This window comes from Drosophila albomicans, chromosome 2L (assembly GCF_009650485.2).
Source record: "Drosophila albomicans strain 15112-1751.03 chromosome 2L, ASM965048v2, whole genome shotgun sequence".
NCBI lineage: Eukaryota > Metazoa > Arthropoda > Insecta > Diptera > Drosophilidae > Drosophila > Drosophila albomicans.
In genome coordinates this window covers 28,974,886-28,992,380 of record NC_047628.2, presented here as the reverse complement: position 1 = coordinate 28,992,380, position 17,495 = coordinate 28,974,886, and the positions used below count along the sequence as shown (strand labels likewise).

The window sequence follows — 17,495 nt, the reverse complement described above, 5'->3', positions numbered from 1 at the left end:
TCCCCCTCTTGCTGCCCATCTCCATGTGTCTGTGTGTGTGTGGATGAGCTTGTAAGAGTGACAATTAAAGGAACATGAATGTGCAGAGAGTGTTCTCGAGTCGAGAGTCTGATATGCATTGAAAGTCCTACATTTCGGCTGCTGTCAGTTTCAGTTTTCTTAACCCTCCCTTCTTCCCCTTCCCACCCCTCTCTTCTTAGCTACTTCACCTCCATCAAAATTCCCCGTCTGAACTTGCGTCGAACCCTAAAAATAAATTCTGGTATAAAGTTACATTTGGATGAGGCACAAAATAGAAGAAGAAGCATCTTTCATTAAAATGGAATTTTGTGCTTATAATTTTAATCCTCTCTTTTATTTCGAGAGCGACACAATCAAAAAAAAAACTTTGTGAGGTTGACAAATAAATACCCTGGAAGTCGGATATTATAAATATTAAATAAAAGTAAATAATTTCTCAAGAAAGTAAGTAAGAATAATAAAAAGAAATCAGTACCAAATTAAATACTAAAAATATGCCTATGTCTATATTTGGTATTTTGATATAGTAAGAATAATGAAAGCAGAACAGAGCGGAATCAATTTTAAAATATACCAAATTAAATACTTAAAATATACCACCGGTATACATAGTATAATAATAAAAGCAAAACAGTGGGATATGAATTTTAAAATATGCTTTACTAAAAATATACCAACCGCTGTATTTGATATATTGATATAGTACCATTCAAAATATACCATCCAGTGCAAAAATACCAGATTGTCAACTTCAACATAACTTCAACTTTTTTAATTTTTCGTTATTTGCTTTAAATTTGCAAGCTTCTACTGTGTAAATGTTTTGATTAGATAAAAAACTGAATCTCCCCCGCATTTTTTATAGGGTATTTGACTACGTTTGAGTTGTATTTGTACTCACAGAGAATTCATTCATTCATTTGAAAACACACACAGCTTGTGAATCGGTTTATTTTTTATGCAACTCTCACATAAACAATTTATTGTTCTATTTATTTATTTATTTACTTATTTACTCGAAATATTGCCAACGTGTTGTTTTGTTTTTGTTAGTGCAACGCAAAGGCAACGTTTGAGTTGAAGCTAAGCTGTTCTCCAAATGAATTCGAAATCCCAAATACTGCTCCAATTGTTGGGTACTAAACTCTCTGCCCTTTTCAATTAACACCGAATAACTTATTCACTACAATTTAATTGCTAAAGGCAGATTGATTTATTTTTAATTTTCCACTTATGTTTCAGTACTAACTGATTCAGTATTTTAGCTTTTGAAAACAACACTTTATAGTATATTAGTACTAGTATAGTATTTAGTACTATATCAACATACCAAATATAGTATATTGTATATTTTTAGTATTTTAGTATATTTTTTTGTATATTTGTAGAACCTATCACTCAGTATCTTAGCTATTGCAAACTGCACTTTATGGTATATTTTTAATGTAGTAGTATATCGATATACCAAATATAGTATATTGTATATTTTTAGTATTTGAAGTATACTAAATAATCTATCACTCAGTATCTTAGCAATTGAAAACTGCACTTTATGGTATATTTTTAATGCAGTACTATATCAATATACTAAATATAGTATATTGTATATTTTTAGTACTTAAAGTATATTTTTGGTATATTTGTATAATCTATCACTCAGTATCTTAGCTATTGAAAACTGCACTTTATGGTATATTTGAATGTAGTACTATATAAATATACCAAATATAGTATATTGCATATTTTTAGTATTTTAAGAATATTTTTGGTATATTTGTAGAATCTATCACTCAGTATCTTAGCTATTGAAAACTGCTCTTTATGGTATATTTTTAATTTAGTACAATATCAATATACTAAATATAGTATATTGAATATTTTTAGTATTTGAAGTATATTTTTGGTATATTTGTAGAATCTATCACTCAGTATCTTAGCTATTGAAAACTGTCCTTTATGGTATATTTTTAATGTAGCACTATAACAATATACCAAATATAGTATATTGTATATTTTTAGTATTTTACGTATATTATATGGTATATTTGTAAAATCTATCACTCAGTAAATTAGCTATTGCAAACTGCACTTTATGGTATATTTTTAATGTAGTTGTAAATTTTTAGTATTTAAAGTATATTTTTGGTATATTTGTAGAATATGGTTTTATTGAAAATGGGTAGCTTTCTTACTTGTTTATTATTTAAGTAAAACAAATGAAGTTTAGCATATTGCATATGTTTTAAAATAAATTTTTGTGGTAATTAAAAAAAATATAATTAGCTTGCGGTTAACCAAGTTATTTTAACTCTTTCTCTCATGTGAATCATGTTTAAGCAACGTTTGTTTATTTGATTCTCTGAGATTCATTTGTGCCAACGCATTAGATTGCTTTCTTCTTGAGGAAGGCAAGGCGAAAGGGGGCGGGGCAATCAAATCGCAGGCAATGGGCAAAGAGACGGCTAATTAGACGATCAAGGGTCGTGCCCATGTCAATGTACGCCCCCGAAACTCATTAGGGAGCCAAGAGCATGGCATTTTGTGGGGCGAGGGGGAGATAGAGAGGGAGGGAATTGGGTTTTGTGATTGTGAAAATCAATAGCTCTATTATTATGGTAGGCAGCGCGGCGACGCGTTGATTGACAGCCTAATTGAGGTTTCTGACTTCTTTAAGTTGCCAAGAGGCCAACGACCAACGTTTTGCTGTGGATGGAGACGAAGACAGACTTCATTCATGTTGTGTTGTGTTGTGTTTGTGATTGTGATTGTGCTAATAATAATATTGTAATAATGGAACAACACACACAAACACACACACACCTATACAGACACCCCCTTTAACACATTAAATATTTGCCGAAACTCACACTTGCCACACCGAATGTGGCACGTTTGGCTTCCGTTTGAATTTTTTATTGATTGGAACTGTTTAATGTCAATTGCTGTGCAAATACTAATCAAATGCTTGGTTTACGCAATTAAGAAGCAAACATACACACTCATAGATAGAGAGAGGGGGAGAGGGAGGACTGAGAGGAGGACTGAGAGGAGACTGAGAATGCCAAGTCATGCCACGCCCAGCTAGTGGCATGTGGAGGCTCTTAATTAGCATTTACACATTGCGTGCAACACACTGCAAGACATAAAATTAACGCCGACACGAATGTGACCCCTTAACCCCTTCTCTTAACCCTCTCCTTACCCAAAAAAAGCAAGTAAGAAAGCTGCAGTCGAGTGTGCTCGACTCTGAGATACTCGATATCCATTTAAAATGAAAGCTAAACAGTGCAGTATTCATTTTAAAATATACCAAATTATTATATCGCAAAAATATACAATAGTGTTTAAAAATATGCCAAAACAATACACCACAAACATACTATAAATATACCACAAGCTGTATATGGTATATTGATATAGTAATGTATTAAAAATATACCAAATTAATATACCACAAAACACTAAAATTATACCAGCGACTATTTTTGGTATATTCGGTATATTTATATTGAAAATATACCATACAGTTCAAAATATACCGAGATACTCGATATCCATTTTAAATGAAAGCTAAATAGTGCAGTATTTATTTTAAAATATACCAAATTAATATACCGCAAAAATATACAATAGTGTTTAAAAATACCCCAAAATAATACACATGAAACATACTAAAAATATACCACAAGCTTTATATGGTATATTGATATAGTAATATGTTAAAAATATACTAAATTAATATACCACAAAACTACTATTTTTGGTACGTATATTGATGTCAAAGGCTATATTCGGTATATTAATATTGAAAATATACCATACAGTGCAAAATATACCAGATTGTCATGCGTTTTCCCCTTACAAAAATATTTTTTAAATAACTTCTATAATTTTTATCTGATTGCAACCAAATTTTCATGAATCATATTATAGTTATTATTGTATTTACCAAAATTAAAGACTTGAGGCACAAAGTTATAATACCCATCCACCCCAATGGGTAGCGGGTATAAAAAGACGAAATTGAGGGCCGGCAATCGGCAATCGTCATGGCTAAAATCCATGAAAACATCGGTCAAAAACCTCGAACAACAATGGGGCAAAAGTCTGAAGTGCTGCCCATTAAAAAGTCTCGTCTGCAGCTCTCTCACACTCCCCTTCCCCTTTCCCTTCGCTCCACCTGGCAACTTTTTTTGCGCCCCCACGTTTGTTATTATTGAACTTTGAAAGGGTTGAACTCCGTTTTGACAGCGCACAACAAAAGTCTGGTGCGAAAAGTTAACAAATTTCATTTCATTTCCATTTTGTTTATTTCGCTATTTGTTTGTTTGTTTGTTGCGATGGTTCAATGTCCCAACGATGGTTTATTAAAAGTTGCCATGCACTCTGCCGTCATAATAGAGATTTTGTGATTCAATTAGCAAATTCAAATGCTGAAAGCTCAAGTTGATTGAAATTTGCATAATTTCTATTAAAAATTGTGCAATTCATTTGATTTTTTTGCTCGGTGTTTTGCAATTATTAATACATATTAAAAAATTGCAGAGATTTATGCGGAAATTTACGATAATGCATTTGCATAAATTGAATTTCATTATTTAGTTTACAGGGTATTTGTTAGTGCTTCTATAAGTTTAATTTACAATTTCAGTGCACATAAAGTTGAATTAATCACTTAATTTATGTTGCGGAAATGTGATACAAACAAAGACAGTCGTAATGAAATGAGTGACTCAACATAGTCTGTCCAATTAGATAGTTCATAATATAAAGTATTCTTCGCTTCGTTTGAGCGCTGACAAAATGCCAGACTGTGGCGCCAAGAAAAACGTCTGTTCTAATAATCTTTATAAAAAGCAAGCTGAATTGCCTTGGAGTGTTTTAAAATGATTTCTATTGCACTTATATGCTACTTTAGGCAACAATATACTACAGACAAAAGCGAAATGCAAAGGGAGAAGAAAAGAAGAGAAAAGGCGAAGCGACATGATATCCGTTTGTGCTCATTCAAATCGCATGTAAAAACTATGTAGCATACTTTGCTGGCACAGCCACAGCTACAGCCAAAAGGACTCGCTAGGCACTTGGACCTGTTCCAGAAGCAGCAGCAGCAGCAACAACAACAGCAACAACAACAGCAGTAACAGCGACAGCAACAACAATGGCAAATGGCAAGCGGCAATATAAAACGTAGCATACTTTTTTGGGCACAGGAAATGGCGGAAGCACATAGCGCTGAAATAAAGTGTTGCATACTGTTTGGCGCAACAATAATAAAATATTGCATATTTTGCGGCTAACACAAAAATTTCGCTGCGAACACTTCTTCCTTTTTATGACCTCTCTCGAGGCTCTCGCTGGCTTAACTTTCTCACTCTCTCCCTCGACTTTTTAAAGTCCTTCTGCAGCTTCTCTACTCGGATTTGCAGTATCTGCATGTGCAGCTAATCCTGCCATATAATCCTGCAGAAATGTTGGAATATTGAGATAACTGAGCATGAAATTTCTGCTGTTCTACAGTTAAGGTTAATGCTGAAAACTTTTTTGAATTTGCAGTAAATTAATTTCTTTCAAATTACAAAATTGGGCTTTCAAAATATTCATGAGAATTTCAAGTTGCTAAAAATAAAAATAGCTTTGAATTTCAGCTAGCTAAATTTGTATTTCATTTCTAAGTATTTCTAGTTATTTGTATACTCATTTAAGTAAAATGAAATATAAATAGAAAGTTGATTGAACATTAAATCAAATCTACATTGCCATTTCTTTTCTCTATTGAACCATCAATGTTACAGTTTTTAATTTTCATAAAATTTTTATTCATTCAAATATACCATAAATATTATTAATAAGTATTTCTAGCTATTCAAATCTTCTTTTCAAGTTCCTCTTTTTAAATTAGAAAATTAGGCTTTATGTTAATTTCGGCCACATTTCAAAATATTCATGAGAATTTCAAGTTGCTAAAAATAAAAAAATAGCTTAGAATTTCACCTAGCTAAATTTGTATTTCATTTCTAAGTATTTCAAGTTGTTTGTATACTCAGAATAGTAAAATGACATATAAATAGAAAGTTAAATGAATAATAAATCTTATTAAATCCACATTTCTATTTCTTTTCGCTAGTAAACCGGAAATGTTTCAGAGTTTTAAAATTTTTACAAATTTTATCTATTCCAATCTACATTTAAAATTCCTCTTTCGAATACATCACAAACATGACAAGAGCGCTTTAAATAATTTCATTAATTTGTGGTTTCTATTTCTAGGGTATTGCAACTTTCACTTTGCCTTGCTATCGCTATTGCTGGCCTCTGTTTTTCCCTCTGTTTCCAATTTCAAAGCAGCAAACTTTAATGGCAACAAATGCTCTCCCGCCAGCTCCATTTTATATTTGATATTTTATTACATTACATTTCCCTGGCTTATTACATTTTGGCTTTTAAGCTGTTGACACAACTTGATTTCCGCAATCGTTGCCGACGTTGTCCCCATTCCCCTTTCTCCCCCTTTCTCTTGTTTCCCTTCCTTTAGCAACCGTGACTGGTCAGTTGAGTTGCAGTCTGCGAAGCGGGGGAGAGAAGCTTCTCCAGTTGAGTTCAGTTCAGTTGACTCGACTCAACTCGACTCGACTCGAGTCGAGTCCATTCGCTGTTTTGTGTCACCATTGAGGGGCCACCCACTAGGTTTTTGTTTTAGATTCCTTTCCTTCCCTTCCTTCCTTCTCTGTTTTTTGTGTGTTTTCACTTTTGGGAACTAGAGATGGCGATGGTGATGGTGATGGCGATGACTGTGCCCAGCTTTTTGTGCTGACGCCTGACCCAGAAAACAAAATTGTGTCTAATGGGTTTTTGTTATGTTGCTGTGCTTTTTACTTGACATTTTGGGAATAATGTTTCCGGTTTCCGGTTTAAGGTGTGCTAGCGCACTCTCTATACTGTATACTGTATGCGACAATTTCCGCTTTGTGTGTGTGCTACGAATAAGGTCAACTCAACGCTCAACGCTCTTTAGCTGATTTCATAAAACAAAAAAAAAGTCAAAAAGTTTGCCCCTTGATGTATGTATATTAATAGCAGGTCGCACTGTGCTGTACAGGCTGCACTCGCTATCAACATCAAAAGATGCTTACGTTCAGATACTTTCAGCTAATTTCAGTGCCGCCGTAAACATGACAACGTAATTATTTTTTCTGTCATCCGTTTGCTGCTGAGGGATGTTCTTTAGATAAGATAAAGCTGCGCGTCCCGTGGGAGGAGACTGTGATTAATGGGCACAGCGCCCTGGCGACATTTGCATACGAAATTGAAAGCAAATATTTGCACTGATACAAGGCAAAAATTTGAGAGGCACAACACAGAGAGAGAGACAGAGAGAGGGGAAGAGAGTTGCGCTAATTGCACTTTGACTTTTGAACCGTAGTGAACGAGAAAAACCCGCTCCCAAGGACACATATGCCAAGTCTGTCTGTCTGTCCGTCTGTCTGTCCGTCAGTTCTCATCCCGTCTCAGTCTGAGTCACAAAATTAGCAAAGTAATTCAAGGCGCCAGCTGAGAGCAACCTCTTCAGACGCCTCAAATTAAGTCCTTTGGCGCCATTTGATTAATACCCAACGCACGACGCTTTTTATACGCTTTTTATATATTTGCTCTCAGTCTCAGTCTCGGTCTCAGTCTCGGTCTATTTTCGACAATGGAATTAATTGCCCGGCTCAAGGCCAAAAAGGTGCCAAACTTTCGCAACAAACACCTGCTAATTTCATCTGCACTTGCTCGTTTTGCCTTTTTCTCTCCGAAAGCACAAACAACAATTTTTACGTTCTCAAAGTGTGGCTTAAAATCGTCTGCCTAAAAAAGGATTCGACTGAAAATTGTACCCTCGAGAGTGTAAGACTTTAATGTTGAATGCTTCGGGAAAATACTTAAAATTTATGGGATTTGCATAAAGCAACTAAAATACGATTATTTATAGACTCAATTTCAATGAATATTATTCCCAATTAAGTCGCAAAATATGATCAAAATTTTCTATGGCATACTTTTGAGCGCAAATTGAAGTATTTAAAATCTAATGGCAGCTGAGTTTCGAGCTGACTCCCAACGCTTCGGCACAATAGCAGACTAAATTGTAAAGATTATTCGGCATTAGTAATTGCTGCTAAGCGAGGGTTGCACAACAAAGAGGCTAACAATCTGATATATATATGTATATATAGTATATTTTGAATGTAGTACTTCATCGATATACCAAATATAGCATTCGGTATATTTCGAATGAAGTACTTCATCGATATAACAAACAATCTGGTATATTTTTACATGTATGGTATATTTAGAATGCAGTATTGCATAAATACACTAAACAATGTGGTATATTTTGAATTTTCTGGTATATTTCGAAAGAAGTACTTCATTGATATACCAAATATGGCCTTAGGTATATTTTAAATGTAGTACTTCATCGATATACTAAACAAGCTGGTATATTTTTACTTCTATGGTATATTTCGAATGCAGTATTTTAGTGATATACTAAACAATCTGATATATTTTGAGCTTTATGGTATACTTCGAAAGAAGTACTTCATTGATATACTAAATATTGGATTCGGTATATTTTGAATGCAGTACTTTATCGATATACCAAAAACTCTGGTATATTTTTACCTCTTTGGTATATTTCGAATGCAGTATTTCATTGGTATACTAAACAATATGGTATATTTTGACTTTTATGGTATGTTTCGAGGGAAGTGGTTCATTGATATACCAAACATAGTATTCGATATAATTTGAATTTATCGATATACCAATCAATCTGGTATATTTTTACCTCTATAGTATATTTCGAATACATTGTTTCATTAATATACTAAACAATGTGATATATTTGGACTTTTCTGGTATATTTCGAATGAAGTACTTAGTTGATATACATTTTTAATATTTTATGGTATATAATTTGGTATAATTACTTTGCTTATATTAATATGGGTAGCGAGCAAGAATGAGCAAATAAATAGTCTTAGAACTTTGCTTATTTCTTCAACAAGTAGTCAAAAGTCAACATTAAATTGCATAAATATTGTTTATAAAACCAGCTTTGCCTCTACAAATTGTGCTCAATAGTTAAAGGCTTCGGTGCAATTAAGAAGAGATGATAAATGAGGCTCGTTTTCGGCATCGATAAGCTACATTTAGGAACCGCCCTCGATGGCTGGCAAAAGGAGCAGGACACGAAACCTATCAAGGAATATTGCAAATCAGGCTCAGCTATCCCAGCGGACAGCTATTTATACAGCCAACACACTCACATTTGGTATATTTATAGTTATGGTAGCGCAATATTATCGTTATTAGAGCTCATTAGCAGCGTCATTTGAGGCGTAGATAGCAAGAGACACAGAGTAAGAGAAAGGGAGAAGTAAAAATCAATGTGGACAAAGTCTAGTACTCATATGTGTGTGTGTGGGAGTTAATTTGAGTGAATGCTCGAGGCGTGAAATGATGTTATGATGTTTGCTCAGAGATGTACTCGATACTCGACGTCTTTTTGGATCAAAGCAAATTCATTTAATTAGCGTAAAATCATAAAACAACACAAAAGTTTCACCTGGCAGAGTCCGCAAAAGGAAAAAGACAAACAAGACGGGACAAAGCAGGGGAAAAGTGAGAGGTGAAAAGCGAGAGGCGAAAAATGAGGCTCATTGTCATTTGCAAACGGTGCGACTTAATTTCTGTGTTGTCTGTGGAGGAGGACAGAGAGAGAGAGAGAGAGAGAGGGAGAGGTGTGGACAGGACGAACATGCGAGGAAAATGCCTGCCGGAAATCGTCTGCATTGTGCGAGATAACAATTTTCATGCAATGACCGTGACGACCCCCAACCCCAACCCTCGCCCTCGCCTCCTTTCCCTGTGTCCTGCTGCCACACTCATTACTTGTAATGGCGCTTGATGGTGATGATGACAACTACAACTACAATAACAACAACAACAACAAGAGAGGGTAGGGTGAATGTATGAAAAACAAGAGAGACTACAGCGGAACTGGGACAGCGGATTGCATTTCAAGTGGCATTTCAGGGATTCAGGCATTCAGTTGTCCAACAGCATCCCAGAGTCGTTGAATGTGCATGTTACATGTGCCACACACACATTCGCATTCAAAATGCGCTCGTAACGTTTAATTTCCGTCAACACACACACACAGAGAGAGGGACAGAGAGAGGACAACCTACACACAACATGTCTGCGGCTAATATAAAACGAAGAATGCCATGAAATACGATGAGCATCGTCGCATTATGTGAAACAACAACAACAACAACGAAACAACGGAATTGTGCGAAGCAACCACAGTCAGAACTTCAGCTTCAGGTCCATAACACACTCGTGCCATAATCATAATGAACGTGCGCGTTACGGTTTGTTTGCATTGCCCACAAATGTTCATTCCATTGCAAACTCTCTTCCCCCCTCTCCCCAATTACGATTTGCCAGCATAATTTGGCGACTACTCGTTGTTGATCGACACATCGGTGAAAATAATGCACAAATTTGTAAGGCAAAAATGGACACTGCAAATGCAGCCATAAAATTCATTAAACATTTCAGCGGCTACACGGAAATGAGTTTTCTCTACACTCTACACATCAAATGTAAATGAAATAATAATGCTATGAAATAGCGCTTCTTTTTCTATGAATATCCAATGCTGACACTTTTAATGTAAATGTTTTCAGTTGGTATAACAAAAATAAAAGAAAAGTAATAAACGAATTTAAAATAAATTTAATAAAGATTTATAAAGTCTAGTGAAACTACATAGTAATATAAATAAATCAAACTACACATATTTTACATATACTATAAATCCTTAAACATATACATTAAAATGTGAAAATGTGTTAAAAATATATTTTCTTTTTCTATGAATATCCAATGTTGACACTTTTAATACAAATGTTTTCATTTGATTTCACAAAAATGAAAGAAAGGCAAAAAACAAATTTAAAATAAATTTACACAAAACTTATCTTAGAGTAGTAAATAATGAATAAAGATTTAGATAGTATAGTGAAAATACAAGTATGCAACTTTTTATATCCTTAAAGATTTACATTAAACTGTGAAAATGTGGTAAAAAATAAATAAATGTATATTTAGATCGAATAATGAAACTACTATAGTAAATAAATTAAAACAAATATTTCATATACACATTATGACAATGTGGTAAATAAAACATATAAATAATTTAGATACTATAATTAAAATTGTATAATATACTGATAGTTTAAGGTGGTAAATATGGTATATTAGTATGATTTGGTATATTGGAATGTAAAGTTCGATTCCATTTTCTATAAAAAATAGAAGTGCAGAATAATAAAATGAATACTAACTTAGCATAACGAAGAAAGTAAATAGTTTAAAATAAAGTTATATATTCTTTATCTTTATACTTTAATATAGTATAAAATTTGAATAAATAATATTATATAAATTACCTATTTTATACTAGGTTTAAGGTAATGTAAGATAATGTAGTAAATTATAATAGAATATATGTTTAAATATGAAGTTCCTTTCTACTCTTAAGTTATGTTAACATATATTGTATAATAAATATACCAAAGTAGATTTACTCTATAACATTTTATTATTAATGACATAATTTTTTGACTGCTATGTTGTTATAATGTAATGTGTTAATATTCATTAATGCACTCTCTTTCTCTGTGCCGCCAAAATATTTTGCACAATAATTCTAATTTATTTACACAAATGAAATCTTTAGAAAATTTGATCCCTTTTGAAAATGAAAAGTCGCTTCGAGGGCAACATTAAAGCGAAAGTGAAGTCGCTTTTACCTTTAAGCATTGTGGTAAAAAGAAAAGTGGAAAAAAATGTAAATGTCAAAATGTGAATGGAAATGGGCAAAAGAGAACTTCGCATTTTGCCTTGGCCTTTGCCTTTGCCTTGTATCTTCTTGCGGGTAGAAGAAGGGGGCGGGGGCGAGCAGACGGTTGGAGGATTAGGCGCTTTGTTGCGGAGCCTACGAGAATTAATTTGAGCATATATTTTATGACACTCCACTTTAATATTTGTGGACATTTTTGTGTACATTTGTCTCAATGTCGTCTCTCTCTCTTGCTCTGTGTTTTGTTGCAGGTGCCGCAGGACGAAGGACAAGGACTACGCAGGACTCGTCGGCTGCACGTCGCTTGCCTTTGTTCTATACTTAAACACATTAAACGCTGGATTTGTCTACGATGACAGGTGAGACAGACAGACTAAAGAAAGGGAGTGAGGGAAATTTGAGCGAATTAAAAATTCCATATGTCAGCAAGTTGACGAAGGTAAATGGGTCTCCCCCCCTCCATCTCCCTCTCCCTCGCACCTGTCCTGACCTCTGGGGTCGAGCTTTGGGTCCTCGTCTGCTTTTTTTTTGTGGCGGTTTTTCTTCTTTTTGCTTTTGTGACACAAAAGTTTATTATTAATTGTGCCGCCAAGTGGCGTCATTCATTTGATTAAAATCACTATAATAAATTTTCGAGTTTGCCTAATTGTAAAACTGGCAACGAACTGCCAACTCCAATTTCGCAGACAGAGTCACAGCTTATCGCTCGCTTGTGTATTGTATTGTATATATAGTAGTATATAGTATGTATTCAGTACTTTTGGTCTATTGTCAAAATCAGACGTTGCCTGCGAGCACAGCAAATTAAAAACAAAATGTTGATTTATGTTTCGCAGCCACTGTTCAAATTGCTGCTCTGGAAGTTGGAACTTGGTTCTTCTTAGGCTTTACTACCTTCGCTTCGCTTCGTTTTGCTTCTCTCCTCAAAAGCAAAAGCAAACGCAAACGCAAACGAAATTACCCATAAATATCAAAAGTCATGTACAATGGACAGGAATTTCCCCCGAGCACTTGCGACTTGGACTTGGAAGCTTCACACAGTTCCCCACAGTCTGCACTATGCCGGACATGGAACCATCCAACAACTGCTTCCCCCTCTCTACCTTAGTCCCCCTTGGCCATTACCATTGCTTTGGCCATAGACGAAGTCAACCGCTGCACTTCTGGACGCCAAGTGACGCCGCAACTACAAAAACCAGCAAACAATTGTACTGTGTATATTGGCGAAGAGTGCTGTGTACTCTGAGGTGGAAGGGAAGGGAAAGAGTGGAGCAGAGAGGGGAGCGGGGAGCGAACAGGGACACCAGCATAAATGGAAAGTTATGCACAAAGTGCTCAGCCAAAAGCTTCAGTTGTAGCTCGTTATTTTGTGCAGCTCTTCCTATTACGATACCCTATAAACCAAGCATTTTCATGGGGTATGCACAAGCAACTGAGGTCAGCTAGGTTAAGGGAAATAAATCAGAAATGAAAGCACATTTTAAGTATTTAGAAGTTAAAGAGTAGATTTATGCAAGTCCCTGAAAAATGTTTTTTTGGTGTGCACTTTAAGAATTTAATAAAACAACTATATAGAAAAAGTATTAAATTCAATGAAAATTTAAATCTTCTATATGTAAAGTTGTTCGTGCTGTTTGACTGACTAGTTCACTGAACTAGCAACGCTTACCCAAATCGGTAAGATTTAGAAGGCTGTAATTTTAACAGAGCATAGGCAACGAAATAAATACCAAATAAATACCGAAAAAATACTACACACTTTTTGTAAGTAAAACAAAAAACGTTGAGTTAGAGATAGAAGGTTGTCAGTTAAACATGCCATAGACAACGAAATAAATACCGAAAAATACTGAGAAAATACTAGACACCCTTTTGAAATAACACAAAAATCGCTGGGTTAGAGATAGAAGACTGTCAGTTAAGCAGACCAAAGACAACGAAATAAATACCCAAAAAATACTGAGAAAATACTAGACACATTTTGTAAATAACACAAAAATCGCTGGGTTAGAGATAGAAGGCTGTCAGTTAAGCAGACCATAGAAAACAAAAAATACCGAAAAAATACTAAGAAAATACTAGACACTTTTTGTAAATCAAGCAAAAATGGGTTAGCCCAAATCGACAAGACCTTAAAGGCTGCATTTTTTAACAGAGCGTAGGCAACGAAATAAATACCATATACTTATATACATGAATTATAGGAATGCAAAAAAATATAAAAATAAATATTTTCACAAATATTATTCAAACAAAACTTACTCAGTTTGTGTCCAAATAATCCAAATGAAGTTTGCTTGCGAACCTGAAAGATTTAATGATACAAATATTATTTATAAATACAAGGAAGCAATACAACGTAGTTTATTAAACTGAATATGGTTGAATGAAAGGAAATTAATACAACTTTAAATGAGCTACAATGAGCAGAAACTCAAAGAGAAATTTGATCATTTTTATTTCTGAAAATATAAATGTATCTGCTAGGCTATCAGTTTCCATAAAGTTGTTTACGTTTTTTGTTGTTGGTGTGCTGCTTGTTGGCAGAAAACAAGCATAAAACTTACAGACACACAAAAATAATAAACGCAACTTATGTAACTGAGTTGCCAGCGACTGAGCTGCCCGCTTCCCCACTACTGCTCTCCCTCTTCCCCCTCCGCTTGCACTTCAACAAGGCGCTGTCGCTTATTCCTGTTTTTTTTTGGGTTTGGGTTTGAGGAGGCGACAACAAAAAGTTCTTGGCTGTTTTTTCGGGCTGAGAGCGGATGCTTCTGTGGTCACTTTCACGCAACTGCCAACACCGTCAGCTAGAGCTGCCTACCTTGCCTTCTATTGTGTTGTGGTTGTTGTATGTTGTTGTGGTCCCTCACACATAACCACACACACACATACACGTGGCACACACATGAACACAAGTTATTATTGTCAAGCCAAGCCAAACAAAACATGATTTATTAAATGGCAGCATTCCCTTCAATTTGTTTCCTATCAACTGGAAAAAGAGCAATGGCCAATGGCCCAACACGAGGGGCAGAGAAGAGATGAGGAGAGAGGGTAGCAACAACATTTTTCACGTGTGTTGTGAATTGTTTTATGCTTCACCGTATCCCCATTCTTCTCCCTCCTCAAATAGCTGCTGAGATATGAGCTTTTAAAAAGTTTCGCATGAAATATTTCGAATACAAATCACAATCGTAATACGAGTAATGCTTAAACTTATGCTCATTTATCCTGACCACGTTGTGCAATTGTGCACCTTGTTTAATTAAGTGCCTTGTGTGGGTTTTTTTGTTTAAGAGTGTGTGCACAAAATACAGGATTAGAGCGCATCTTAAAATTATTCGATTAGAGTTGAATAGTAAATGGCAATCAATGGCATAAATTTATAACTTGAAATATTCATTAGGCTTTGCATTGCAAATATGCATTTAAATGAAATATAAATTATTTAAAATGCATTATCGGAAACTAAGCTTTAAAGAGCTTTTCTGCTTAATCTTAATCACTTAAACGATGAGCTATTTGTTAAAAAGCATTTAGCTTCAATATGATTAAAAAATTTAAAGGTTAATAAATACATTCAATAAGTATTGCTTTCTATTTTAAAATCGTTTATTACTTTCCAAAGCTTGCAAGTGCTTAAAAGCTTCTTCAAAGTCTGTTTTAAAGCTTTAATTTGGTTTGTACATATTGAAGCATCTATTTAATTGTACATCAAAACAATCTTAATGAAGTTTAAGCTTTATTAATTGTTGTTGCTGCTTTGACTAAGTATAGCCTTCTCTTTAAGATTCAAGCTTTCCGACGCTTTCAAGCACTTTAAAGCTTCTTTGAAGTCTGCTTTAAAGCATTAATTTGCTTCGTCTTTGCAGCATTTATTCTAGCACTTTTTTTATTGCAAATCAGAACATTCATAATGAGCTTTAAGCTTGATTAATTGTTGTTAAAGCGTTTGAGAGCGCTTTAAAGCTTCTTCAAAGTCAGCTTTAAAGCTTTAACTTGCTTTGCTCATATAGAAGCATATATTAAACTGCAAATCAGAACATTCTTAATGAAGTTTAAGCTTTATTTATTGTTGTTGCTACTTTCACTAAATATAGATTTCTCTTTTTAATTCGATTAAAGCTTTCCAACGCTTTCAAGCACTTTAAAGCTCCTTTGAAGTCTGCTTTAAAGCTTTAATATGCTTCCTTCTTGCAGCATTTATTCTAGCACTTATTTCATTGCAAATCAGAACATTCGTAATGAGCTTTAAGCTTGATTAATTGTTGTATGTTTTGCACATCGTTTACCCAGAATCGTTTGCTGCCCAACAGGTAGACTCTATATATCATTTAACCGCAGCTGTGACAGTCGGTTTTAAAGAGCTTCCTTCTATGGCAGATTTTAAATAGCGAGAGTAGCTTTGCCTACGGTCAAATGTTTCACACCTCAGCACTTGATATATTTGCCTTTTGCCAAACAGGAAAAATGGTGGCAACAAAGCACTGAGGAAGCAACAACAAGCCGGGCTACAAAATGTTGCCAAAGAGCCAATCTGCAGTCTTACAATAATTTATGTGCCGTATTAAAAGGACAGCGACAACAAACGCCCCATAACAAAAAACCCAACGTTACGTATACGTAATTTTTTGATGGCCACACGCCCGTAAGGCCCACCGGTGACAAGCAGTGGGTAGAGGGGGGAATGGAGGGGCATGGAGAGGCAGTAGCAACGGCATTTTTCGCTCTCTTCAACAGTTTTTTTTTTTCGTTTTCTTTTTATAGAAAATCGAAAATTTTCACTTTACATAAGCAGAAGCAGCTCCACACAAAATGTACAAGTGTTTGTGGGTAGCCATAACGCCATAGCGATGTACGTAAAGAGGAGTGGAGAGTGAGGAAGGGGGACTGTCAGGTGAGGGGTGGAGCAGGAAGAGGTACATTTACGTTGCGACGTTGGGTGTCCTCCGTTGCCTCTGATGCTATGATATATTGTCTTCAACAAAAGCCAACCACAGTACTGTGCTCAGCTCTGCTCTGCTGGGTGTGAGTGCGTGTGTGTGTGCGAGTGTGTGTGTGTGCCTGTTGGTGTGTATAGATGACTCGAGTGACAATGCACAGTGGAGCAAATGGTTGTAACTGCGGCAAGCAAAGTGTGCTCAAATGGGACTTCAAAATCAAAGTTCTTTTGAAGTTGTATTCCATTATTAATATACAACTTTCAATTGACGTAATGTAGAAACAAATAAAAAATCTACAGTAAGAACAACAATTGTGCGGTATATCAAAATATACCGAACTAAGGTATTAAAAAATACTAAAAATATACCGAATTATATATTTGGTATATTAACATAGAAAATATTGAATGCCATATTTGGTACATCAATATACTAATAATTCAAAATACTGAATGGTATATTTGGTATATCAATATTCGACTACATTAAAAATACCGAATGCTATATTTGTTATGTCAATATACTAATACATTCAAAATACTGAATGTTATATTTGATATATCAATATACTATTTCATTAAAAATACCGAATGCTATATTTGGTA

At 34.7% G+C, this 17,495-nt stretch overlaps 1 protein-coding gene across 2 annotated transcripts in view; it reads left to right on the top strand.

Moving 5' to 3' along the window:
* The window catches only part of LOC117564896 (protein O-mannosyl-transferase TMTC1), a 62,310-nt gene that overhangs the window by 26,057 nt on the left and 18,758 nt on the right, over positions 1 to 17,495 (top strand). For both annotated transcript variants that reach the window (XM_034243846.2, XM_034243845.2), the window contains one exon: positions 12,196 to 12,303. In XM_034243846.2, coding sequence (XP_034099737.1) covers positions 12,196 to 12,303 — 108 coding nt within the window. The remainder of the gene's footprint in view (positions 1 to 12,195; positions 12,304 to 17,495) is intronic.